The sequence below is a fragment of the Chiloscyllium punctatum genome, chromosome 13 (assembly GCF_047496795.1).
Source record: "Chiloscyllium punctatum isolate Juve2018m chromosome 13, sChiPun1.3, whole genome shotgun sequence".
Taxonomy (NCBI): domain Eukaryota; kingdom Metazoa; phylum Chordata; class Chondrichthyes; order Orectolobiformes; family Hemiscylliidae; genus Chiloscyllium; species Chiloscyllium punctatum.
The window spans coordinates 89924090-89951577 of record NC_092751.1 but is presented as its reverse complement, the minus strand read 5'-3'; the positions used below and the strand labels follow the sequence as shown (position 1 = coordinate 89951577).

At 41.4% G+C, this 27488-nt stretch overlaps 1 protein-coding gene across 2 annotated transcripts in view; it reads left to right on the top strand.

Annotated features, from left to right (window-relative positions):
* The first annotated feature begins 5575 nt into the window (after positions 1-5575).
* Positions 5576-27488, top strand: part of arhgap22a (Rho GTPase activating protein 22a) — a 309850-nt gene continuing 287937 nt past the window's right edge. For both annotated transcript variants that reach the window (XR_011962303.1, XM_072583180.1), the window contains exon 1: positions 5576-5760. Coding sequence is in view for 1 of the 2 variants with exons in the window: in XM_072583180.1 (XP_072439281.1) it covers positions 5581-5760 (180 nt within the window). In the remaining variant the exon portion in view is untranslated. The remainder of the gene's footprint in view (positions 5761-27488) is intronic.

Sequence of the window (27488 nt, the reverse complement as noted above, 5' to 3'; positions counted from 1 at the left end):
AGTATTGCTGGCTGCATTTGGAACTCTTCTCTCTTCATAGCTCCATCTTCCTACCACGCAGTTTCAAGCTCAGGACATTGTTTCACCTCACGACTGGTTACAGTTTAACACAAGAATTAGCATAAAATATCTTTATAAGAAACAAAGAAAGGCCTCACGTTATAGAATGACAAATATGCAATATAGTAGCTTTTGTATGTATAAAACAAAATAACCAGCTTTTGGGATTTTCGCGAGTTCTGCTCAGTATTGGGTAAGAAGCTTCAGTGTTCCCAATAACTAACATGATGCATATAAAATTCCTTTGAATAATGTCTCATCTGCAAAATATACCTAACCTACATATGCGGCTATAAATGATTGTATTTTGTTTTGTAACACTTGAACATGGGACTTCAAGAGAGGAATACAAAAACATTCTGCAATGTATCATTTCTATTGTTCAGGAAGTATGATGAAAGATGTATTGTATATTATGTTTGGGATTAGGTGTCAAAGTAGCTGTGAGTCAGCTCTATGAAGACTTTCTTTTAAAAATAAAACAGGTCAGAAAGTATTTTAAAACAATGACCTAAGTGCATTAATTCTAAGAAAGATTGTGATTGCAGGGCCTCTAAGGTGTTAATATTTATACTGTTGAGTTTACAACAGACCTGAAAGCCATTAGTTTTAGCTTTTGAATGGCATTCAGAAGAATCAGGAATTCAGTTTGGAAGAAAAGAAATTTCTTCCAGTGGGAAAATCATGCTTTTAATTCTGGGGAACCAGTCATTTTAACCAAACGTTTTTGTCTGTGAACCTTTTAAACCAGGAATAGAAATCCGAAAGCTGTTGAAAATGACAAAGTTGAATTAATCAGAATTTTGAGAAGCTCATGCCAATCAATTCAAAGGAATTATAAAACTGTCTCTGCAATCCACTGGAGAGAAATTGAGAGGAGTGAGTTAAATAAAAACTTAGAGTTGAGATAGAGTGAAAATTAACTGGAATTGTGTTTCTACAAAAGGATAATGTTGGGAAGCATATTTGAATGTTGCTTTTCTGTTAACATTAAGATGTTCCTAACTGTCTTGCATGCACATATACAGGTATACTCTTTTTTTTTTCTTTTTTTGCACTCAACTTATGTTCTGATGTTAAAGAACACCTGCAGCCTCGTGTGAATCTGTATCAGTGATTAACCACCACATCAATCAAATTAAAACATTTTTAGAAATCTATCAAGCCAGATTTCATTCTGAAATATGACTTGTCCAGTAGTATTACCATCAACTGGATCATAAAAGAGGAAGGTGTCAGTGAGTGAGATGCTCAAATTTCTACAGTCAGCTAGAGTCATACAGTATGAAAACAGATCCTTCAGTCCAACTTGTCCATTCCAACCAAGTTGCCCAAACTAAACGTGTTGCATTTCCCTGTGTTTGGCCCATATCCCTTTAAATCTTTCCTAATTACATACCAGTGCAAATGTATTTTACATGTTGTAACCACATTTATAACTTCCACGAGGCAGTTCATTCCATACACGAATCAACCTTTATGTGAAAAGGTTGCTTCTCAGATCCCTTTTAAATCTTTCTCTTCTCATCTTAAAAGTATGACCTCTAGTTTTGAACTCCCCTATCCTGGGGAAAACACCTTTGCGACTCACCTTATCTATGCCCCTCACCATTTTGTAAACTGAGAAAGATTATATTCCAGATGTGGTTAGGTATCTCCGGATCAAAGCTGAGACCAATGGGAAGGGATTAGGCTTCATTTAACTTGCTGAATTCTCTCGTGGGTTATCATAACTGCATCACTGAATTCTTACTGCAGCATCTGACAATGTCTTAAAATATTAATTTTTTAAAACCCAATGCTCTGCACCACAGCTATCCATTAAGTATTAATGTAATTGTTTTTTTTTGGACACAGACTTGCCAAGTTGTATAATCTTGGCTGAATGAGTTACTCAGTTGTGGCCTCTTATTTCTCAAGCAGCTGATTAGGGACTTAAATTGTGCTTCAACACATAGCTGAGGCTGGCAATTCAGGGAAGAGTCACATTACTTCAGGCACAGACTCTCAGGTGAAATGGGATGAGTGATAGCAAGGAACACTGAAAACAAAAGGAAGTGGGAATTTCAATCTCTTTCCCTCAAAGGCTGAGGGTTTGTCAAGTGAAAATGTCACATCTGTACAGTTCTGTCTCAACCAATGCATAAAACATTGCGTTATCTAATCATTTTTCTCATTGCTATTTGTTCTGCAAAATTGGCTGTCACATTTCCTACATTAGAACAACACTTTAAAAGTATTGCACTGACAGTACAACAAGTCGAGAGGTCCTTTGGGCAATGAAATTTATTCTCTTCATGCACGTATTCTTTTCCCCTCAATTTCTTTACTTTCCTTCAAAGGTAAAAATGAGAGGGACACAAGCCATTTATGGAGAGATAATAGGTTAACTAAGTGGACAGAAAATTAGCAATAGGAATATAATGTTGGAAAATTTGCATGTGTTCTATTTGGGAGGGAGAACAAGTGAACGGAATATTATTTAAATGGAGAAAAATTGCTGAAAGCTGCAACACAGTACTTGTGCACTGAAAGCTGGCAGACAGGTGCAGCAGGTAATCAGGAAGGCAAATGGTCCTTATTTCAAAGGGACAAAGTGAGGACTGCAGATGCTGGAGATCAGAGTTGAAAATGTGTTGCTGGAAAAGCGCAGCAGGTCAGGCAGCATCCAAAGAACAGGAGAATCGACGTTTCGGGCATCAGCCCTTCTTCAGGAAGGGCTGATGCCCGAAACGTCGATTCTCCTGTTCCTTGGATGCTGCCTGACCTGCTGCGCTTTTCCAGCAACACATTTTCAGCTTATTTTAAGGGGGTTGGAGTACAAGAGTAGGGAAGTCTTACTGCAACTGAACAAGATTCTAGTGAGGCCACATAGAGTCATAGAGATGTACAGCATGGAAACAGACCCTTCGGTCCAACCTGTCCATGCTGACCAGATATCCCAACCCAATTTAGTCCCACCTGCCAGTACCTGGCCCATATCCCTCCAAACCCTTCCTATTCATATATCCATCCAAATGCCTTTTAAATGTTGCAATTGTACTAGCTTCCACCACTTCCTCTGGCAGCTCATTCCATACCCGTACCACCCTCTGCATAAAACATTTGCCCTTTTACTCTCTTTTATATCTTTCTCCTCTCACCCTAAACCTATGCCCTCCAGTTCTGGACTCCCCGACCCCAGGAAAAAGACTTTGCCTATTTCCCCTATCCATGCCCCTCATAATTTTGTAAACCTCTATAAAGTCACCCCTGAACCTCCAACGTTCCAGGGAAAACAGCTCTAGCTTATTCAGCCTCTCCCTATAGCTCAAATCCTCCAACCCTGGCAACATTCTTGTAAATCTTTTCTGAACCCTTTCAAGTTTCACAACATCTTTCCGATAGGAAGGAGACCAGAATTGCATGCAATATTCCAACAGTAGCCTAACCAATGCCCTGCACAACTGCAACATGACCTCCCAACTCCTGTACTCAATACTCTGACCAATAAAGGAAAGCATACCAAACGCCTTCTTCACTAACCTGTCCAACTGTGACTCCACTTTCAAGGAGCTATGAACCTACACTTCAAAGTCTCTTTGTTCAGCAACACTCCCTAGGACCTTACCATTAAGTGTATAGGTCCTGCTAAGATTTGCTTTCCCAAAATGCAGCACCTCGCATTTATCTGAATTAAACTTCTCAGCCCATTGGCCCATCTGGTCAAGATCCTGTTGTAATCTGAGGTAACCCTCTTCGCTGTCCACTACACCTCCGATTTTAGTGTCATCTGCAAACTTACTAACTGTTCCTCTTATGCTCGCATCCAAATCATTTGTCTAAATGACAAAAAGTAGAGGACCCAGCACTGATCCTTGTGGTACTCCACTGGTCACCGGCCTCCAGTCTGAAAAGCAACCCTCAACCACCACCCTCTGTCTTCTACCTTTGAGCCAGTTCTGTATCCAAATGGCTAGTTCTCCCTGTATTCCATGAGATCTAACCTTGCTAACCAGTCTCCCATGGGGAACCTTGTCGAACGCCTTACTGAAGTCCATATAGATCACATCTATCATTCTGCCCTCATCAATCCTCTTTGTTACTTCTTCAAAAAACTCAATCAATCTGGAGTACTGGAAACAGTTTTGGTCCCCTTATTTTAGGAAAGCTAGTTCATTGGAGGCAGTTCAGAGCAGTTTATGAGGATGATCCCTGGTTTGGAGGGATTGTCTAATGAGCAAAGGCTAAACAGGTTGAGAATTTACTCGTTGGAATTTAGGATAATGAGGTGATCCCACTGAAACATATAGTATTCTTAAGGGGCTTGACAAGGTAAATGCTGGGAGGATGTTTACCTCATGGGAGAGTCTTGGGCCAAAGGGCACAGTCTCAGAATAAAGCATGCCAATTGAAGGCGCCATTTTCTTCCTTCAAAGGATTGTAACTTCTTGCCACGGAGAACTGTTGGGGCAAAGTCTTTGAGTGTATTTAAGGCTGAGATAGATATTTAGATTCTTGATGAGCAAGTGATTCAAGGGTTATGGGGAATGGGCAGGAAAGTGGACATAGGGAATACCTGATCAGCAATGACCCTATTTAATGGCGGAGCAGGGTCAAGGGGCCAAATGGCCTACTCTTGTTCCTATTTTTTACAGTCTTATTTGTCAAACCAACTCACATGTTACTCTGGAAAACTGAGAGAACGAGCTGCATTAATTAATAAGCTAATTTATTGTCAAACTCCATTGCAAGGTAGATTTTGCAATGTTTTTCAGAGAAACTCAAATTGCATTACTGATTAAATTCTCAAGCATTCATAACACGACAGCAATTGAGACATACAGTATTTGAAAAGTGGATTTTTCCTCAGTTAAAAAAAATTCAAGTTCACATTCCCCAATGCTTTTACATTCATGATTATCTATCTTTTGAGATTTTAACAAGAATGTCATAGTCAGACAGCACAGAAACAGAACCTTCGGCCCAACTAGTCCATGCCGACCATTATCCCAAACTAAACTAGTCCCCCCTGCCTGCATTTGGTCCAAATCCTTCCAAACCTTTCCTATTCATGTATTTATCCAAATGTCTTTTAAACATTGTAATTGTACCCACAACCACCACTTTCTCAGAAAGGTCATTTCATACAAGAATCACCCTCTGTGTAAAACAGTTGCCTCTCATGTGCTTTTTAAATCTTTCTCACCTTAAACATATGCCCCCTAATCTTAAAATTCCCCACCATATAGAAAAGGACACTTGCCATCCATCTTATCCATGCCCCTCATGATTTTATAAACCTCTGTAAGGTCACCCCTCAACCTCCCACACTCCAGTGAGAAAAGTCCCAATCAATTCAGCCTCTGATGATCTAATTGTGGACCAAATATTAAAAATACACCATGTCGGATTTTATTTTTGTGAATGGCTGTGTCTCAGGATGAGTTTTGGTATTGATTGAATTCTGCACAATCCTTACATTGGGCTTTACAGCTGTAATTTTCTGTTGTCCTGCCAGCCCGGTCGAAAAGCATGGTGATGGGAGAGCACAGTCGAGTCTCCAGCAGACCATCCTCACCCAGTCTACAGGATAAAGCATTAAAATCGGGATGGTTAAAGAAACAGAGAAGCATCATGAAGAACTGGCAGCAGCGATGGTTCGTTCTCAGGGGAGAACAGCTCTACTATTACAAAGATGAGGAAGAGAATAAACCCCAGGTAATGCATAAAGGTGTCATAATTTCATGAAGCTTCCTGACTGCCTTAAAATAACAATGTACTTGTCTTGACCTTGTAAGAGATACACTGAAATTAAATCCAGTTTACCATTTCTGTATTATACAGCTGACTTAAGGGCAGTACGGTGGCTCAGCCGTTAGCACTGCTGCCTCACAGCACCAGGGACCCAGGTTCGATTCCAGCCTTGGACAACTATCTGTGTGGAGTTTGCACATTCTCCCCACATCTGCCCAGGCTTCCTCCGGGTAGAATGGAATACTTTCATAGAATCCCTACAGTGTGGAAACAGACCCTACCTTTGGCCCTACAAGCCCACACCGATCCTCCGAAGAGAATCCCACCCAAACCCATTCCTTTACGTTTACCCCTAACCTACACATCCCTGAACACCATGGCCAATTCACCTAACCTGTGGGAGGAAACTGGAGCACCTGGAGGAAACCCATGCATACACAGGGAGAATGTGCAAACTCCACACAGAGGGTGCTCTGGCTTTCTCCCACAGTCCAAAAATGTGCAGGTTAGGTGAATTGGCCACACTATATTTTCCATAGTGTTAGGTACATTAGTTAGGGGTAATTGTAGAGTAATAGATTAGGGGAATGGGTCACTCTTCAGAGGGTTGTTGTGGACTTGTTGGGCTGAAGGGCCTGTTTCCACACTGTAGAGTTTCTATGACTTCACAGAATGGCTGTGATCATAACCAAGGCTATTTGGCCCATCATGTTAGCACTGACTCTCTGAAATTACCTTATGACTTAGGGCCATTCTCATGTCTCCATTCTGAGGATGGGTCCCCCCAACTGTAATGTTAACATTGATTTCTCTCCCCAGATGCTGCCAGACACGCTGACCTTTCCCAGCAATTACTGTTTTTGTTTCTGATTTACAGCGTCTGTATTTTATTTGGTTCTCATTTCTCCGTATCTGTCCAACCAGCTCCTATTCAAATAATCATCTCATTGCCTCGGAATGCCTCGACCAACCTGTGTCCAGTGCATTCCTGACCCTAACTGTGTGCTGTGAGAAAGGCTTTCTCATTTCACATTATCTTTGTTTCTAAATAACTTGCATGAGCATTGGAAGATTTTACACAGCTCAGTCTTTCTGATAGTACTGGATTATAGAAAAACTGTATCAGTCATTTTTCACGGAGTGTAAAAGGCGGTGTTGTTTTGATCTGCATGGAGAGCTGGTGTATAACAGTAAGAGTTTGGACAATTAATTTCCACCTCGAGTCTTGTTTTGACCTTCAAATTAGCAATTAACTAAAAATGTCTCTCTGACATAAGTTGTTCCAGCCTTAAAAGAGATGCATAAACAAGGCCCCTGCTAACAGCTGCAGCTTGTTAATAATGTACCTTAATTAAACAGCTTTGTAAAATCTTGAATCAGCTGTTTCAGTCTGTACTGTGAGTTGGTGAATGTGTTTCTTTTTCAAAGGATTAAATTCTCCCTCGAGGTTAGTCTTTTTATTTATTTTAGTAAATTAACTTTTAATCTAGCTTTAAAATTTAGAAAGGAATGGTAAAATTGCAAAGGGTCAATAGTGATTCATGAAGAGGAAAGATTGTGTTTGTCAAACTTGTTGGGGTTTGTGAGCATTTTACTCATAGTGTAAACATTGGAGAATCAGTAGATATTGTACATAAGTCCAGTTTACCATCACTGAGCAATACAGCTGATTTCACAGAGTTGCTATGATCCTTAAGGCGGCTATTTTGGTTCATTTTATCTGCACTGATTCTTCAAAATTTGCCTTATATTTAGGACTGTCCTCATTTCTCCATAACCATGCAACTAGCTTCTATTGAAAAAGAAATCCCATGACTTCTGTGTCAAAGCAAATTTAAAACTCAATTAAACTGTTTTGGATACAGATGTTACACTACAGTATCTGTGGTACCCACTAATCTCAGCAGGTAAGGACATAACCTCAGAATAGAGACAGGCAGTCAGTAATAGCAACTGCCTCTTGATATATATCACTGCTAATGCTTCCCCATTTGGCATTGACTCCACTGAATCATATTTGATTAGCACATCAGTTGCAACAGTATTGGTGCTAGTGACTCCATACCCATGTCCTCCCCACTTCTGCCTTGCCTCTCACTCCAGCTGCCTGACATGGGGACTGGGATACATTCCCAGCAATGGTCACTGTTCCCTGTGATGCTACCGGGATTGGGGAAGCTGTCAGCCATTTGATTGGCATACACCTTGCAAAGGTGGACCCAAAAGTCTTGCCTCAAGACAACTAATGCCCTTCACATATTAAGTGAGTCACGGGAAATAGAACAGGATTGCTGCTGTTTTTTTTATACCCCCAACCCCCCCCCCAGAATTATGCTACTAGATCTGGACTGAAGTAGCATCCGGTAAGGAACCAATGCTTCCAGTCAATGCTATCTCCATTTCAATGGTTATAACTTTATAGACTAACATATATATTACAACAGGATTGATCAACTTGACAATTAACAGATGTGAAGAAGCAGGTGAGTGATATACTGTGGAACAGTGAGTGTTCCATCAATTTCACAATAGAATAGAAATTTGAATTGTTACACTCAATGTTACCTTCAATCGGGCGCTTCTGTTGATTTTCTTCTGATGTGGATGCTTTTGACCACCACAAAAGGCTGACCTTCATAAGCCTTACAAAATATACTTGGAAGGGTAGCATTGATAACCATCTACCAGCAGTGTGGAGAATGTTCCATTGGTTTGTCTGAAGCTTTAATTTGTGGTTAGTTATCTGGAGACTAGCAAATTAAATTGGAGCATATGGGGTTGGGGTGTATTCCAGCATGCATTGAAAATTAGTTAACAGACAGAAAGTAGAGAGTAGGAATAAATGAATCATTCTTAAAGTGGCAGTGTGTTACTAATGGAGTACCACAAGGGTCAGTGTTAAGCATAACAGTTCAAGATATACATAAATGATTCGGATGTGGGGACTGACAGCAATATTTTCAAATTTGATGATGACACCAAATTGGGTAGGAATGTGAGTTGTGGGAGGGTGCGGAGACTTCAAGTAGAATTGGACAGTTAAGTAATTGGGCTAGAACATGGTAAATGCAAGTTACTTTCTCTAAGAAAACAACAAAGACACACTAGTTTTTAAATGGGCGGAAGTGAATACTAGAGATACTGGCGATTTAGAGTCAAGAGTGTGGTGCTGGGAAAGCACAGCAGGTCAGGCAGCATCTGAGGAGCAGGGAAATCGACATTTTGGGCAAAAGCCCTTTATAAATGGTGTGAGGTTGGGAAATATGAGCGTTTGTAAGATGTGGAAAGCTACTATGCAGCAACAGTAAAAGAAAGGGATTTGAAGACTGAAGTGAAGATGCCTTTCTCCAATGCATAGATCTTTGGTGATACCACACCAGCCTAGTGATTTGTGTACAGCTTTGATCTCCTTATCTAAGGGAATTATAGACTTGCCATGGAGGGAATATATGGAAGTGAACTTGATAATGCCTGGGAAGGCCAGGGTTGATTTATGAAGAGAGTTTGAGAAAACTTGAGCTTGTACTCACCAGAAGTTTTGAAAAATGAGGGGCAATTTTACAGAAACTTACAAAATTCTTAGTGATATAGCATGTTTCCCTTGGTTGGTGACTCTAGAACCAGGGGACATAATCTTCCAGAGGGCTGTTGAAACTCCACCATTGATCACATCCAATACATTTTTAGCAACTAATGACATTAAAATTTACATGGAGATCGTGCATGGAAGAGGAATTGAGGTAGATCAGTCATGATCTAACTGAATATCAGACAGACTCGATGGGCTGAATATCCTACTCCTGTTCTCCTCTCATCAAATGAAAGCCATTTTAATGGCTGCTGCAGTGGTTTCATTTTTCTGGCTGTTGTGTGTGACTGCGACAACAAAACAGCCACTGAGCTGATTCCATGGAAAACTATCAGCTGTTTCATGCAAAAGTGCCCATAAAGGAATTTTGGCATGTCCATAAGCACTCCTACAAATTTTTGTAGATGTACCAAAAGCATCTTATTTGGATGCATCACAACATGGTATGGTAACTGTTCTGCCCAAGACGACAAGAAATCTACAACTCTTTTTTTTCTCTCTCTTTTTTTTCTCTCTCTCTCTGTTTTACTCTCTCTCTCTTTTTTACTCTCTCTCTCTTTTTTTTCTCTCTCTTTTTTTTCTCTCTCTTTTTTACTCTCTCTCTCTCTCTCTCTCTCTCTCTCTCTTTTTTTTCTCTCTCTCTCTTTTTTTCTCTCTCTCTCTTTTTTTCTCTTTTTTTCTCTCTCTCTCTTTTTTTTTCTCTCTCTTTTTTTCTCTTTTTTACTCTCTCTTTTTTACTCTCTCTCTCTCTTTTTTTTTCTCTCTCTTTTTTTTTCTCTCTCTTTTTTTCTCTTTTTTACTCTCTCTCTCTCTTTTTTACTCTCTCTCTCTCTTTTTTACTCTCTCTCTCTCTCTTTTTTACTCTTTTTTTACTCTCTCTCTCTCTTTTCTCTCTCTCTCTTTTTTTCTCTCTCTGTTTTACACTCTCTCTCTCTCTGTTTTACTCTCTCTCTGTTTTACTCTCTCTCTCTCTCTCTGTTTTTCTCTCTCTCTCTCTGTTTTTCTCTCTCTCTCTCTCTCTGTTTTTCTCTCTCTCTGTTTTTCTCTCTCTCTCTCTCTCTCTCTCTCTCTCTCTCTCTCTCTCTCTGTTTTACTCTCTCTCTCTCTCTGTTTTACTCTCTCTCTCTTTTTTTCTCTCTTTTACTCTCTCTCTCTCTCTCTCTCTTTTTTACACTCCTTTTTTTAACTCTTTTTTTCTCTCTTTTTTTTTCTCTTTTTTTTCTTTTTTTTCTCTCTCTTTCTTACCCCGCCCGCCGCCCCCTCCCCCCTTGGTAGTAGTAACATTGTAACCCGCACTCTGCTCTGTTACCCTGGTGTACTTATGTGGTACAATCTGCCTTTATCTTGCTATACCTGACAGTAATAAATCCAAAACAAAAACCAAACCAAATCATATATGCTAAGAACATAGAACATTACAGTGCAGAACAGGCCCTTCAGCCCTCAATGTTATGCTAACCTGTGAAACCAATCTGAAGCACATCTAACTGACACTATTCCATTTTCTTCCAAATGTCTATCCAAAAGAGGATGTTGAGGGGAATATAAACAGGAGCCTGAATCAGCATTAATATGATGGTTTTTTTTAGGAAGCTATTGACGATGTGAAAACTTTAGTTTGGAAGAAATCAGAAAGAACAAGGATAAATAAGTACATTTCATCTTCATCTCACTGCTGAGAGCATTCACATTGAGGTGGGTGTATGCAATTTCTTTAATTCCACAATGACTGCATTTAACTGTAAACATCACACCATAATGACCAAAGGATCCATCTCTGATTTGTGTGAGGGAGAGTAATGACAAAGTACAGGTTCAGTTGTAGGGGGATTGATCTGGACATTGGTAGGAGGAATGAAATCAGAAGACACTTTTTAGGTGGGATAAATTTGAAAATGCAGTTGTGTGCTTTGACCTTTGGTCTAGTCCATGCCTCCTGATGTGAGTGCCAGATGTGAAGACTGCTCCTCAGCAGTGCTGTAAGTGCTCAGATTAAACCCCCCTGACACTAGTAAAGATTCAGACACGAATGTTGAATTGGGATGTCTGTCCATTCTCCAGATGGAATGGACTGCGGACAGTGCAGATGTATAGCCGGAGCTCAGCTATCACAGTAAAATACCATTCAAACTTAATCATGTTCCCAAAGCAGCATTAAATTCTAATTGCCATAAAAACTGTAAAACATTATCTTTCTCTCTTTTTGAAGAGAGTGATTCTTGCTGTGGGCAGTGCTCCAATGGCAGGTGACTCCCTGCTCCTTATCCATGTGACTAATCATCAACATTCCCCCTGGGCCAGAACCATTGAATACTTAATGTTGCTATTACTAGACTCAAACTCGATTTTTGTCTTCTTCCAATGTCCAAGCGAAAAAGAAACCCTGCAGGACTCATTGTAGATCAGGATTTTTTTTTTGTTTGCTCCCTTCTTTGTGGAACCTTTTTTAGGTGAATTGCTGTCCCATTACTGTTCAGGCTGAGAACACAACCCAAAGAAAAGTAAACTAGACTCTTGGTCTAGCACCTACTATTGACTCAGTCCCACATTCAATATTACACTTCACTGCCTGAGACATTGGGAGAGTGAGACATTGAGCAATTGAACAGAATCAGTTGGCATTTAGACTGTGCACCCCCACCCATGATACATGACCATGTTATTAATTTGCTTCTTTTAAATATCTATGCCAGTATGGATCAAGGTAACAGTGGCTCATTTTAACCCATCTGTTTAGATAGAAGATAAAAGAACTATCACTTATCCACAGTGTTTTGTCTCACAGTTTTAAGTTCTCATTGCCAACTCCCAGGTAGCAGACCATTTAAGGGTCTGAAGTTCTTTTGATCATCTGCCCCACATTTTCCTTTGCCATCTTAAACTTGGACTTCCTCGTTCTTTTACTCTGGCATACTCGGATACTTTAGTGGCACCTTCTATGCTTCTAAAAAGAAAATTCCTCTCCCCCACCTCATTTTGAGACTCATTAGTCCTTTTTTACCTTGTAAATCAATCATATACTTTGACCTGCGGTTCCTCTCTATGCCAACTCCGTCACTTTGAAACACATCTATGTGACCAAAAGGGAACATCTTACTCAAGATTTAATATCTTCCAACTTCTACTGCATTGACCTAGCATTTTCAGCTATCACTCTATTTGCTGTGTTCCACTGAGACTTGACATTTTAGGTATTAAATTAACTATTAACTTTGAATCCTCTTTCACCTCACATGCAGCAATTTCTAGCCTGTCTCTAGTTTAGTTGACCATATTGAATTTTCACTGACCAAGGATTTTCCTGTTTGCATATGCCAAGGAAATTCTTGGATACGTTCTCAAGATTGAATGTTCCTTTTCTGATTTAATTCCAACCACAAAACTGACGGGTTGGAATTGAAATCCTGATCCCAAGTAATTAATATTGATTTTTAATTTTGAACCCTCTTGCTGCTATTTTAGGGAATGCATTTGATACTCCAGTGATCCCATCTCCCCTCCCCACCTTCCCCCCCCCACCACCACCCCACAACCAACCACTACCCTGATCTCACTGCCATTGCTCATTATTTTTAATTCTTCACACACACAATTAGGATTTGAACTTTTTAAAATCTTGTGCTGTGATGAAGCATCATCGACATATTTGCTCAAACAATAGCAACTGGGCATGTACACAGGGAGCAACATCATGAGGATGTCACCCCACATGAAACTGGGAAGATAGAATTCCAGAAATGTCCTCTCCTACCATATCATTTATATTGTGTAAACATTTAATAAAAAGTTCACTGACAAATGTGTGGATATTGTTCCATAGTTGGTCCAGATATTTCATACAACAAGTTTCAAGAGCAGCTATTAATGAGGGTCTCTGAAGATACTTTCCCATCAGTTATTTGAATGGCACTATGTGGGTTTTTGACCCAGTAATAACTCTGATGTTAGAGGTTGTGACTTGATTTTAATTATACTGTTAATTATTCGGCAAAACCAACTCGTGTGAGTCAGTTAGCTCCATTGGCTGGACTGCTGGTTTGCAATGTAGAGTGATGATGACAGTGTGGGTTCAATTCCTATGCTAGCTGAAGTTACTGTGTCGAACTCTCCTTCCCACCTTTGGGATCTGCTCTGTTGTGTGTAACGGTGGTGAGAAACGCAACATTTAATCAAGCTGTTTTCCCTTTTTGTTGAGTGAATCAAGTCTCTGTGGTATTGTATAGATTCAGTCACTCCTGAACCTTCAAATGTGAAAGCACTGATTAAAGATGTGTTGAACACAGGACAGAGTACTAATTGAAGTATTCATGCAATGTGCTCCGAGCAAAGATAAATCTGACTTTTGGGATTTTCATTGCACCAATAGCACTGAATTGCTCCCATTAGGCATCAGAATGTGCTTATTAATTTACTTTCTTCAATATTTTATTAAGACACAATGGTTCCTGAATTGAAGTCTCTTGTATATGCAGGGCAAATGATAGATGAAACTCCAAAGATAACTGATCACACTCATTAAGTTGACACATCTATAAAATTATACTTTCACGTAAGGCGGAGCCAACTTCTTCCTGAGTCCTATTTGGATAAGCTTTCCATTCTGAATATTTCACTCCATTATTAGCACTGTATACTGCCAGAATGAAAGAAAGGCAATGTGAGTAGATGCCTCTGTCGCAAGAGTTCTAATCAAGCATTGTATTATTGACTTGACATGAAATGAAGAAGCTATTTAAGGCTCCTGTTGTGAAACAATATTAATCAGAATTGATTAAATGACTATTGAATAAGCAAAGAACTGAAGAAAGTATTGAGAATGGAAAAGATTTCTTTTGGGTTTCATGCATGGTCTCAAAAATGTTGCTCTTAAATTAACAATCTGCCTCCTACAAGTTCTCTTAGTTTTAATTGGAGAAAAATAAGCTTCCCTTATTAGGGTTGGGTGTTCAGTATGGGATCACAGACTGTACACTGTTTCCTGTGATAGTCAAAATGTCTTGTGTACATATTTATTTTCATTAGTTCCTGATTCTCATTGTGCAAAGAAATGTAAGTATCACAAAAGCGGTTTAACTGCTTCAGAGCCATGTGCAGTTTCTCAATGATGCTTAAAATTGGCCTCTTGGTTCTGGTAAAATATTGAAAGTGCATTAATTTATTCAATTATTGGTAAGTACTATGCAGAATGTGGTACAGACTTTCTCGTGAATTCTCTGTTCATGTTATTTCCTTTTGGGGGGGGGGATTTGGGTCAGCAACATCAGGGACAGAGGTTTACAGTTGAGAGTGTGGTGCTGGAAAAGCACGGCAGGTCAGGCAGCATCCGAGGAGCAGGAGAATCGACATTTTGAGCAAAAGCCCTTCATCAGGAAACATAACCCCCTTCGTGATGAAGGGCTTATGGCTGAAACATCGATGCTCCTGCTCCTAAGATGCTGCCTGACCTGCTGTGCTTTTCCAGCACCACACTCTCGACTCTGATCTCCAGCATCTGCAGTCCTCACTTTCTCCCACACTGAGTAAATTTTAAGGAGGAGTTAGATAAATTTTTAATTGTTAAAAAGTTGAAGGATATGGGAAGAAGGCAAGAAAATGGGGGTGAGGAGGATATCCGCCATGATCAAATGGCAGAGCAAACTCAATGTGCTGAATGGTCTAATTCTGCTCCTATATCTTATGACTAGCTGGTGCTGGCTTTTGACCTACCAGGTTCAGGGCCCCTGCTATCATAAAGAAGATGTGACACTTGAAAGGGTTCAGAAAAGACTTACCAGGATATTGCTAAGGTTAGAGGATTAGAGCTATGGGGACAGGCTGAATAGGCTGGGATTATTTTTCCTGTAGTGTCAGAGGCTGAGGGGTGACCTTTTATAGAGGTTTATAAAATCATGAGGGGCATGGATAGGGTGAATAGACAAAGTCTTTGGGATGGGGGAGTCCAGAACTAGAGCGCATAGGTTTAAGGTGAGAGGGGAAAGATTTAAAAAGGACCTAAGGGCAACATTTTCACGGAGGGTGGTGCACATATGGAATGAGCTACCAGAGGAAGTGGTGGAGGCTGGTACAATCACAACATTTTAAAGGCATCTGGATGGGTATATGAATAGGAAGGGTTTTGAGGGATATGGGTCAAACGCCGGCAAATGGGACCAGATTAATTTAGGATATCTGGTAGACATGAACAAATTAAACTGAAGGGTCTGTTTCTGTGCTGTACATTGGTACATACTCAGTGTGTCTGCGTGGGTTTCCTCTGGTTGATCCAGTTTCTTCTCTCAATCCAAAGATGTGCAGGTTAGATGAATTGGCCAAGCTAAATTGCCCATAAAGTTCAGGGATGTGTGGGTTAGGTGCACTGGCCAGGGATAACGGACCCGCTGTGTTTTTCCAGCGGCACACTCTTGATTCTGATCTCCAGCATCTGCAGTCCTCACTTTCTCCTCGTAACTGTAGAGTATTAGTGTAGGGGAATGGGTTTGGGTGGGTTACTCTTCGGAAGGTCAGTGTGGACTTGTTGGGCCGATGGGCCTGTTTCCACACTGTAGGGATACTATGATCATGGCAGACTGGTGCGCTCTTCAAGTAACGTATAGAATTTCAGTGTATGCTCATGAGAGGTGGTTTCCAAGTTAATTGTTGAAAGGTTGAAGTAGTCGGAAAATGTAATTAAATAACGATTGGAAGTAATGGATACTTGGGAGGGCTTCGAACACAGTATCCTGAACTCTGCTTCAAATGTAACCACACTATTAAAAGAATGCTCGTATTATAACTGCACGAACCTCACAGTTGGATTGCAAAGTAGAAATTGCTCATGGCTTCCTATTTTTTTTAATTAATATAAACATTGTAAATTTTTACCATTGGGCCATTTCTGTGGATGTACTTAAACCACAAACCCATGGTCAAAGATTTACAGCTGTGCTCTTACTGGTTGTATCTGGCTGGGCTGGGAGATCTGAGCTTGCCTGTACACTCCGAGCTATCTCTGACCAGATAGACATGTACTGACCATCCCAATCTCTTGTCACTTTCACCAGTCGACAAAGTGTGGTGCTGGAAAAAGCACAGCAGTTTATGCAGCATCAGAGGAGCAGGAGCATTGATGTTTCAGGCAGACCCCTTCATCAGGTCTCGCTCTCACCAGACGAGGTTCCAAATACAGTGGAGAAACACCTCTGTACCTGTTTGAAAAAGCAATTGAGACAAGTGGAAAGGCATTGTAGAGCCTGTTTGATCCATGGATTCATTTACAGTATACCTAACATCATATGGTTTGTGAGCTGTGTGCACACCGTCTGGATCACTGAAACAAGAAGTAATGTTCTTACTCATGTAACTCAGTGCAAAATGAGTTTACATCTACAGAGCAGAGCTCAGATTGTAAGCAATTGATGGCCAAAACACTCATCCCAGCATTTGTAAACAAGTGCTTGAACACCAGAGTTCTGATGAAGAGTTGCTAGATTTGAAACATTTAATTCTGCTTTCTTCCGACAGTTGCTGTCCAACCTGCTGAGTTCCTCCAGCATTTCTATTTTGGTTTCCCATCTCCAGCATCCGCAGCAATGGTGTTTTAAAGTATCAAAATTAACACAAAGGTATACTCGGTGGTTTTCATTGAGGGTGACCGAGATGGGGCTGCACAATAGGAGTGGCTGGGTAGCCCTTTCAGGAGCCAGGTCAGACATAATGGGTTGAATGGCCTTCTTCTGTACTGTAACATTCTAAGATTTTATGCTTCTATAGTCTCATTGCAGTGATTCAGAAACATTTAATGTCAAATTAGTCTGCTGTGGTTAAACTAGAGCCTCTAAGTCTCTTGAATGGTCCAGAAGTCTTCAGGAATTAATGATCTGTGAATATTACAGGCAACTAGGGGGATAATTCATACAGCTACTAGAAAGAAACCAGATTTATTTATCATTTCCTTTGAATATTGTTAAGCTTAATGGTTCTCACTTTTAATTGGATGACCGTGCATTTATTTTGTGCAGTACTGAAATGGAAGACCATTGTGCACCTATAATAAATACAATAAAGAACTGCAGACACTGGAAATCTGACACGTAAACAGAAATAGCTGGAGAAACTCAGCAGTTCTGGCCTGTGGAGAGAAAGCAGAGAAGATGTGTTGGGTCCAACATGGACCCAATATGTTGGGTCCATATCAGAATATGCTCATTCTTGAGAGCATCTGTACTTCAATCAAATTGATCTGGGGTAAGAGCTTTGTTGTGAAGAAGCAGGGGTAGTTGTTCTTACAGCCAAGCAAGCTTGTGGGGAGATTTAGTTAGTGTTCAAGATCATGAAAGCTTTAGACAGAGTCAGAAAACTGATACCAGAAATGGGCAAAGTGTCACTTTTGTTTCTTGTGTTTCATGGAAGGTCTCGCTGTCTCGTGCTGTCTTTCTCGCTCTCTGAAGCCCAATTACTTTTCTCATATAATTGTCCCAGACCCGCTTCATTCAACATGCACCCTACCCCTACAGCAGTCTGATCATGTGAAAGTGAGGTGAACAGATTATTGGCCTAAGATTTGGGTTTTAAAAAGCGATTTAATGTAGGAGAGGAGTGAGTGTTTGAGAGCTTTCGGGGGTAAGTTTGAGTGTTCAGGACTAAGCATGCTGAAGGTACGATGGCCAGAATTGAGCAATTTAAAATAATGAATTTGCAAGAGCCTACAATTGGAGGTGATGTAGAAGGGGCAGAGATCTCCAAGTGTTGGCTGGTTGGAGAGCAGGTTTCAGGGATAGAATCCCAAAAGTGTGGAAGCAGATGATTCGGCCCATCAAGTACATGCTGAGCCTCCAAAGACCATCCTACCTTTTCTACTCTATCACCGTAACCCTGCATTTCCTGTGATGAAGGAAGGCATGAGGCCATGGAAAGATGTTCTATTGCAATTAAGACACTCCCAGACCATTGCATGTCAGCGAAAACAGTTAGCATGTGAATATTACTTGGTGGGGATAGAGTCGGGAGACTTTGGGTGAGCTCAAGGTTGTGGAAGGTGAACTTTAACCCTCTCAACCTACCATTGTAATATGTTTTGAATTGAGCTAATGGTTCTGCTTGGCAGATTATTCCAAAAATGCTTATCACATATTAAAGATTACATTGAGAAACCTAACATTTGAAAAAATCTTGGAAAGCTGCATGTCAGTTGTTAGAGCTTCTTTAAAAAGATGAGTGAATAGATCGAAATGGGATTAAATGAGCAATAAGCAAATTCACTGCTTTTCTGAATTATTATCGATGGATATGAAGAACTAGTTTCTAATTTTTCTTTTCGATCTAGGCCTGTACAATGAAATTCTGCAGAGAGGAAGGTGAACTCCTGGCCCTGTGGATCATATTGATCCAGACAATTGCCGTCACTGTTGGAGTAGGATTACAAAATGTAAATAGATTGTGTCCTTGTTCATCAGTCATTTAGACTGCATTAACCTTCCTCGCCAGTCCGAGCCCAGATTCTGCTTGGCTAATGATATTTTAAACTGAGTAAGGCACCACGAAGCCCACTCACAGTGATAGATGGAACAGGACAGGAGTAATTCTAAAATAAGCAGCAACTGTAATTTGCAGAACGAAGAGCTTCACAAAACAAAAGAAAGGAACGATTGATCGGCACACAGCTGTGTAAAGTAGTCTGAGGCTTTTTCTTACATTAACAAGCAGAAATTTTCTTCTTTATTGTAGCAATGTTTAAAAAAAAAATCACTTTACCTCATTACCTATCATTTTTTTAATATTCATTTATGGGATGTGAGCATCACTGGCTAGACCAGTTTTAATTGCTCATTCCTAAATGCCCAGAGGCCTTTAAGAGTCAATCACATTGCTGTGGGTCTGGAGTCACATCGTCTCAATGCCGTCTATGCTCACTTTGAGCCGAATTTCAGCGGAGAGGTTACACCTATTCCGACAAGTTCTGACGAACCTATCCCAACATTCACTGCATCAGAGGTCAGATCAGTTTTCCTTCATGTGAATGGGACCAGGCCGTGCACTCAGAGCATGCACAGATCAACTGTCAGAGGTCTTCTCAGACATTTTCAACCTCTCCCTGCAGCAGGCCACTGTCCCTGCCTGTTTCAAGAGGGCCAACATCATCCCTGTGCCTAAGAAGGATCATGCAGCATGTCTCAATGACTACCATCCAGTCGCCCTAACTTCGGGGGTCATGAAGTGCTTTGAAAGGCTGGTCGTGGCATTAGTCAACTCCAGCCTCCCCAGTACTCTTGACCCACTCCAGTTTGCCTGTCGGACCAACAGATCCACATCAGATGCCATATCACTTGCCCTTCACTGCTCCCTAGGGCATGTCTGAAACATTAATTTTCCTGCTCCTCGGATCCTGCCTGACCTGCTGTGCTTTTCCAGCACTGCTCTAATCTAAGCCCCAGCCCAGAATATATTGCAGGCATAGACTGAACTCCTAAATTATAGCAATATAAACCTAGGGATCTGAGAGAGAGGTGAAAGGTCACCAGGGATCTCATACCTAACTGAGTGATAGCATCAGTAATGTAGAAATAGATAAGCAAAGATTAACCAGAAACTCCACTCATTCAAAAACTGCATTAATGTCTTTTGTCCAATATGTATCTGGCTTTCCTATTCATTTCAATCTATTAGTAACTATTTATTCACTGAGAGTATCTTATATTTATAAAGGAGGCAATGGGTCTCTGTGTCTCTGTAACATTGATACATTTCCAAGTCAGGATGGTGAGTGGCTTGGAGGGGAACTGACAGATGGTGGTGTTCCCATGTATCTGCTGCCCTTGTTCTTCTTGATGGAGGTGGTCATAGGTTGGAAGGCACTGTCTGAGGATCTTTGGGGAATTTCTTCAGTGCATCTTGAAGAAATGCTACTTTCTTCAACCTATCCCAACATTCACTGCATCAGAGGTCAGATCAGTTTTCCTTCATGTGAATGGGACCAGGCCATGCACTCATAGCATGCACAGATCAACTGGCAGAGGTCTTCTCAGACATTTTCAACCTCTCCCTGCAGCAGGCCACTGTCCCTGCCTGTTTCAAGAGGGCCAACATCATCCTTGTGCCTAGGAAGGCTCGCGCAGCATGTCTCAATGCTACTACTGAGCATCTTTGGAAGGAGTACCAATCAAGTTGTCTGCTTTGTCCTGGATGGGGTCAAGCTCCTTCAGTATTGTTGGGGCTGTACTCATCAGGCAAGTGAAGAGGTATTCCATCACAAGTTCAGGTTCAAGGATCCAGGTTCAAATCCTGCCTGGCAGATGGTGGAATTTGAATTCAATAAACATCTGGAATTAAGCTAATGATGGCTGCAAATCCATTACCAATTGTTGGAAAAACCTATCTGGTTTCACTAATGTCCTTACCTAGTCTGGCCTACATGTTGAGTTAAGTTGAATTGGATTTATTGTCACATGTATCGAGCCACATGGAAAGCTTTGTCTTGCGAGCAATACAGGCAGATCAGAGTTAAGTAGCATAGATAAGTAAATAATAGGTAAACTACGGCAAAAACAAAAACACAGGTACAGGTGAACGTTAAGGGTTTGAGAGTCCATTTAGTATTCTAACAACAGTAGGGTAGAAATTGTTTTGAAACCAGCTGGTGCATGTGTTCAGGCTTCTGTACCTTCTCCCCGATGGTAGAGATTGTAGAAAAACATTGCTAGAGTGGGATGGATCTTTGAGAATACAGGCAGCCTTTCCTTGACAGTGGGTCTGATGATGGACTCTATAGGTGGAAGGTTGGCCTTTGTGATTGTCTGAGCTGAGTTCACCACTCTCTGTAACCGTCTCTGATCTTGAATGGTACAGTTGCCATACCAGCTAGTGGCACATCCAAACAGGAATGCTCTCGATTGTGCATTTATAAACATTGGCAAGGGTATTCACAGTCATGCCAAATTTTCTCAGCTGCCTGAGGAAGAGGAGTCATTGTTGAGCCTTTGTAGCCAGTGCATCCACATGAGTCCAAGAAAGCTTGTTGTGGATGACCACTCCCAGGAGCTTGACACTCTACTCATTCCACCTCTGTGCTGTTAATGTGTAGGGGGAGCATGAGTAACATCCTGCCAAAAGTCAATAATGAGTTCCTCGGTTTTGCCGGCATTGAGAGCTAGGTTGTTCTCAGTGAACCATTTTTCCAGGTCTTCCACCTCCCGTCTGTAGTCTGTTTTGTCGCCATCTGAGATTTGACCGACTATGGTGGTGTCATCAGCAAACTTGTAAGTGGCATTAGTCTGGTATTTGGTGATGCAGTTATGGGTATACAGTGAGTACAGTAGGTGGCTGAGTACACACCCCTGGGGGGCTCCTGTGTTGTGTTAGTGAGAATGAAATATTGTTCTCCATCTTCACTGATTGTGGCCTGTGGGTCAGGAAACTGAGGATCCAGTTGCAGAGAGTGGGGCTTAGTCCGAGATCGCTAAGTTTAGTAATCAATCAGTCTTGAGGGGATAATAGCATTGAAGGCTGAACTGTAGTCAATGAGTAGAGTCATAGAGATGTACAGCATGGAAACAGACCCTTCGGTCCAACCCGCCTATGCCGACCAGATAGTCCAATCCAATGTAGTCCCATGTGCCAACACCCGGCCCAAATCCCTCCAAACCCTTCCTATTCATATAACCATGCACGTGCCTTTTTAAATGTTGCAATTGTACCAGCCTCCACCACTTCCTCTGGCAGTTCATTCCATACACGCACCACCCTCTGTGTGAAAAGGTTGGCCTGTAGGTCTCTTTTATATCTTTCCCCTCTCTCACCCTAAACCTATGCCGTCTAGTTCTGGACTCCCTGACCCCAGGGAAAAGATTTTGTCTATTTACCCTATCCATGCCCCTCATGATTTTGTAAACCTCTATAAGGTCACCCCTCAGCCTCTGACGCTCCAGGGAAAACAGCCCCAGCCTGTTCAGCCTCTCCCCATAGCTCAAATCCTCCAACCCTGGCAACATCCTTTGTAAATCTTTTCTGAGCCCTTTCAAGTTTCACAACATCTTTCCACTCGGAAAGAGACCAGAATTGCACGCAATATTCCAACAGTGGCCTAACCAATGTCCTGTACAGCCGCAACATGACCTCCCAACTCCTGTACTCAATACTCTGACCAATAAAGGAAAGCATACCAAATGCCTTCTTCACTATCCTATCTACCTGTGACTCCACTTTCAAGGAGTTATGAACCTGCACTCCAAGGTCTCTTTGTTCAGCAACACTCCCTAGGACCTTACCATTAAGTGTACAAGCCCTTTGTAGCTGTTCTTGGTGTCCCACGTTCACATCCACTTTTAAGAATTGTAAGTTAGGCACTGCAGGAAGCAGACCTCTCAGCAACTGAGTTTAAATGATCTTGCTTTATGTTTCTGTTTTCCTCATGTGAATCATATTCCATTCCCAACCCCTTTTTGCCTACAAGTGGGAAGAATCTATGTTGATTAAGGGAGCAGAGCTTTTTCATACAGCGAACTGGTACCGTGTTAAGATGCTGTAAAACCTGGATCCTGATATCTAAGGCTGTGTTTTTGACCTTTTTAGCCCCCTGAATCAAGGTGGGATTTCTTCTGTTCCAGTTCAATGAGTCCTGATCTAGACAATGCAAGATCTGTAGACTCTATTCTACATGGGTAGGAGCTGCTTATGGGGTAAGTGGGCTGTTTGGAAACCTGCACCATGTTCCCAAGCAAGTCTCTCTGTATGGGGATCTTTTGACCTCTTTAAGGACCTTTTTGAGGACATCCCTGAAGCATTTATCCCGTCCTCCTTGAATTGTACTATTGCAACTGAGTTCCAAATAAAATAATTACTTTGGGATACTGGTGTCAGACATATGAGTAACCTATCCTATCAGTTTCACTTGATTAACACCTCAACATCCAGCAAGTTGGCTTGAAGGAAGATGTTGCTGTCGGTGTGCCTTTTTTGTCACTGGACTTTGGGGATCTTGTGAAGGAATGAGTGATGGTATTTTATGGGGTTTGTTGTAGGTTGTCCTCAGCCTCTGAAACATACAGGAGCACTGCAATCACTGGTAAACCATGAATGTCATCTTGGAGTTGAGATTCTGGTCCTCAAGTGCTCTCTTTACCTCTGGGAAGTATTTAGTGAGTTAACCTGTGGGACTCTGCATTGCATATCAAACTGACACTTCAGAAGTAGACTCCGAATGTGTCATTTGCATTCCCTGCACTATCTCAGCATGACTCGTTAGTCTCCATAATATTAAGGATTCACAGATAAACATACAGACGACTGACAGACCATTCCCTTGTGATCTTTTATTAAACATTTAAACGGCAGGCTTTTTCATTCCATCTGTCTCAGCTGCGCACCACCCCAGGTATCAAAGATAAGACAGAATTTTTAAACTCTGACCCAGCCCGGTTGGCTGTGTTACATCAAAACCATCTGAAACACAAAAGTTGTTGTCAATTTGAAGATCTGCATAAGTGCTTTCAGATGCTCCTGATATCCACTGTGCAAACTCTATCTGGATTTGTGAGGATCGCTCAAGCTCCACTACAACAGGCTGCCTTCACTTATATTGCCATTGACAGAAACTATTATTCAGGTCAAGGAACTGTAACCTCACTCCATGAGATTTAAGAAAACCTCTTCTGAAATTTCGGAAGTGTGCAGCTCTGTGATAGTAATTGTCTGTGGTCGATAAGTGACATTGTATTTCGTTTAAGCGCGCTCTCACCATGATGCCAAGGGTATGTCTTCTCAAAACATCTCAAAAAAAACCTCCAAACGATGAACATTTTATATTGCCCCATTTCCTGCTGCCATTTCCAGCAAAAGCAGCGCCGTTTAAGTGCAGTGAGATCCAGAAGTTCCAACAACGGTGAGTGATCTGTTCACCTGGTTCAGGTTGAGGGAGGAACATGAGCTAGGATACTGGAAGACTTTGAACAGTGCTAAGGGAGATTGAATAGCCACATGACTCACTTGAAAATGCAGCTGAAGTCTAGTAATATAAGCTAAAGGGTGGTTCCCCAGCTCTCCTGGAAGACTTGGATGTTTGTCCAGATTGATTCCTAAACAAAGCGGGGGTGAGTAAAGACAGAAGTTTAAACGCAAGGGCTTTGGTTCACAACGCAGTTATAAAAGCTGTTAAGCGTTTGAGTTTGGATCAGGCTGCAGACTTTGTGTTACACATGGTTGAACCTTTGCAGTTTTCCTGATTTGGTCAGAGACCAGAAACCCGGTGGAAGATGAAGTCTGGCTGTTCTCACTTGCATAGGAATTTCTTGGGAAATTTAAACATTGTGGGCAATTCCTTTGCTGGCAGGGAGCCTCTGTGTATGTTTCTGATCCTGAGCAAAAATCAGAGCTTTGGGAGAGATCCTGATCATCTAGGAAATGTTAGATGGACAAAAAGCCATCTTCAACATCAGCACCCCGCAAGGCTGCATACCCAATCCCTTACTATACTCCGTGTGCACTCATGACTGTGTGGCCAAATTTCATCCTAACTCCATCTATGAGTTCGCTGCTGATACTACATTGTCGGCTGGATCTCAAACAATGACGAGCTAGAGTGCTTGGTGATGTGGTGTAAAGATTACAATCCCTCCCTCAATGTCAGCAATGAAAGAGCTGGTCAATAACTTCAGGAAGTGTGGTGGAGGACATGCCCCTATCTACATCAGTGGAAGCTGAGGTGGGGGGGGATGAGAGTGGCACTCCTGTACCTTGACAATCACCAGAAATCTGTTCCACTCCATCCGAGTTGACGTGACCGTCAAGAAAGCACAGCAATGCCTCTACTTCCTCAAGAGACTAAGGAAATTCACGTGTTCACAAAGACCCTTACCAATTTTTATAGATGCATCATGGAAAACATTTTATCCAGATGCATCACGCTTGGTACAGCAACTATTCTGCCCAGGTCTGTAAGAAACCACAGCGTTGTGAACACAGCCCAGTCCATAATGCAAGACAACCTTCCATCCATTGACTCCATCTACATTTCTCACTGCCTCTTAAAGGCAGCCAACATAATCAAAGCACCCCCTCCCTCCCCTGCTATAAACTTTTCCGTCAAGCATACGGTACCAAAGCTTAAACACATGGACCAACAGATTCAAGAACAGCTTCTTCCTGGTGTTATCAGACTTCTGAAAAGACCACTCAAACTTGAAATTTAATATTAGACCTCACTGTTGGTGCACCTTCTCTGCAGCTGTGACATTGTGTTCCTCGCTCTGTTCTATGACCTTTTTTATGCATTTTGTATGGAATGAGCTGCTTGTACTGCACGCAAAACAAAACCTTTTTCACTGTACTTAGGTACGTGTGACAATTTAAAAAAACTGATGTCATCTGACATAATGGCCCACTCCATTAAACCCGCCCCCCCCCCCCCCCCACCAATCTTATCCCACACCCTGATTCAACCCATTGAAACAACCCCAACTACCCGATCTCCTTTCCCAACTGGTCCTCAATCCAACCTGCAACACAACCTGACTACCTTGACCAATCATCTATTTGCTCATCCACCTACCCACTCTGCCACCTACATACCTTATCCATCTATTCTTTCACCCACATCCCCACACACACCTACTCACCCTCTGGACACATTCACTCCTCCATTCACTGACCCACACTGACTGGGCCTTTATAAACTCAGACAGAATGCAGCAGTAGTGCTGTAAATGGGGGCATGACTTCTTGTAAAAATTTACTCCTATAAGGTTCTTGAGAGAGAACTGCACATACTTTCAGGAGGCAGGTTGGGATGATCCCAAAGAAAATGCAAAGCAATATCTGTTTGGGAGACGTTTCCCTCTGTGACAACGTGCAACTGTTAATTTACATTTCTGCAACTTGTAGTTGCAAATAAGTGAAAGAAGGAGTTTGACAATTCTGTGAATATTACCTTTTTCTCAAGTTAAAAATCATACAACACCAGGTTATAGTCTAACAGGTTTATTTGGAAGCACTAGCTTTCAGAGCACTGATCTACAATCACCTGATGAAGGAGCAGCGCTCCGAAAGCCAGTGCTTCCAAATAAACCTGTTGGACTATAACCTGGTGTTGTGTAATTTTTAACTTTGTACATCCCAGTCCAACACCGGCTTCTCCGAATCATGACCTTGTTTATCGAGGACTGAGAGGTTTCTGATTTGATCCTTGGAAAAAGTTGCAGGCATGAAGTTATTGTGAATGACACTGACACTGAATTACTTTCTGTGTGGTGCTCTTTTGGCTATGTCAGTCAGCTCAAGTATGTTTTTATTTTTCCTTCTGGTATCTCCAGGGAATTAAACATTAAACTGTTTGATTCACCCAAAAGAGAATGTAGATCTGCTTCAGAAGCTGCTGGAGATGATATACCATATTAAGCAAGATTGACAAATGCTAATTAATTTTATTAACTGTACTGACTTTTTTTTGTAATTTTATGGTATTAATGAAAAGCCATAATTTTAAGTCTCTTCCGAAGGTCTCTCTGAACAGTCATCTAGACTTGGTGTTATCTTGCTCTCTCTCTCTGTGGATACTGCCTGACCTGTTGTGATCTCTAGCTCTCTTTTTTCCTTCCTTTTATCGCTGTTGCTCCATCTCTAATCTTTTTCCAGCCTTACAACCCTCAAGATCCTCTGTCCTTCCCCTCTTGTGGATGGATGCCTCCTTTTTAATCGCCCCACCATCTGGGGAGCTGCCTACCCTCGAGGCTCCAGAATTCCATTCTTTGACCCCTCTGCTTTGGTCATTTTGCGGTAATATTCATTTTTGTGGCTCATTTTCAAGTTCTGTTCATCGTACTCCTGTGGACCCACAGATGTTTTAATGCTCAAGATAAACATAAATTGTTTTTGTTGAATTGACCAAAACATTGGGAGATCAGATTTGGAAAGTGGGTGCATTATAAATAATATTAAATGATCGCTCTGTTGTATAAGACAGCTAGTACTATAACTGTGTTGCTAATCCTTCAGTGACAGTCTTCAGGGTTGTCCCTTGGATCAAGGAGGACTTACTTTTATTCTGGTTTGATGGTTTCTGAAATGGCTGATCGGTCCAATATGTGATTTGTTGACTCAGCCATATGTAGGGTAGGTGGTGTTTGAGGGGTGAATGTGG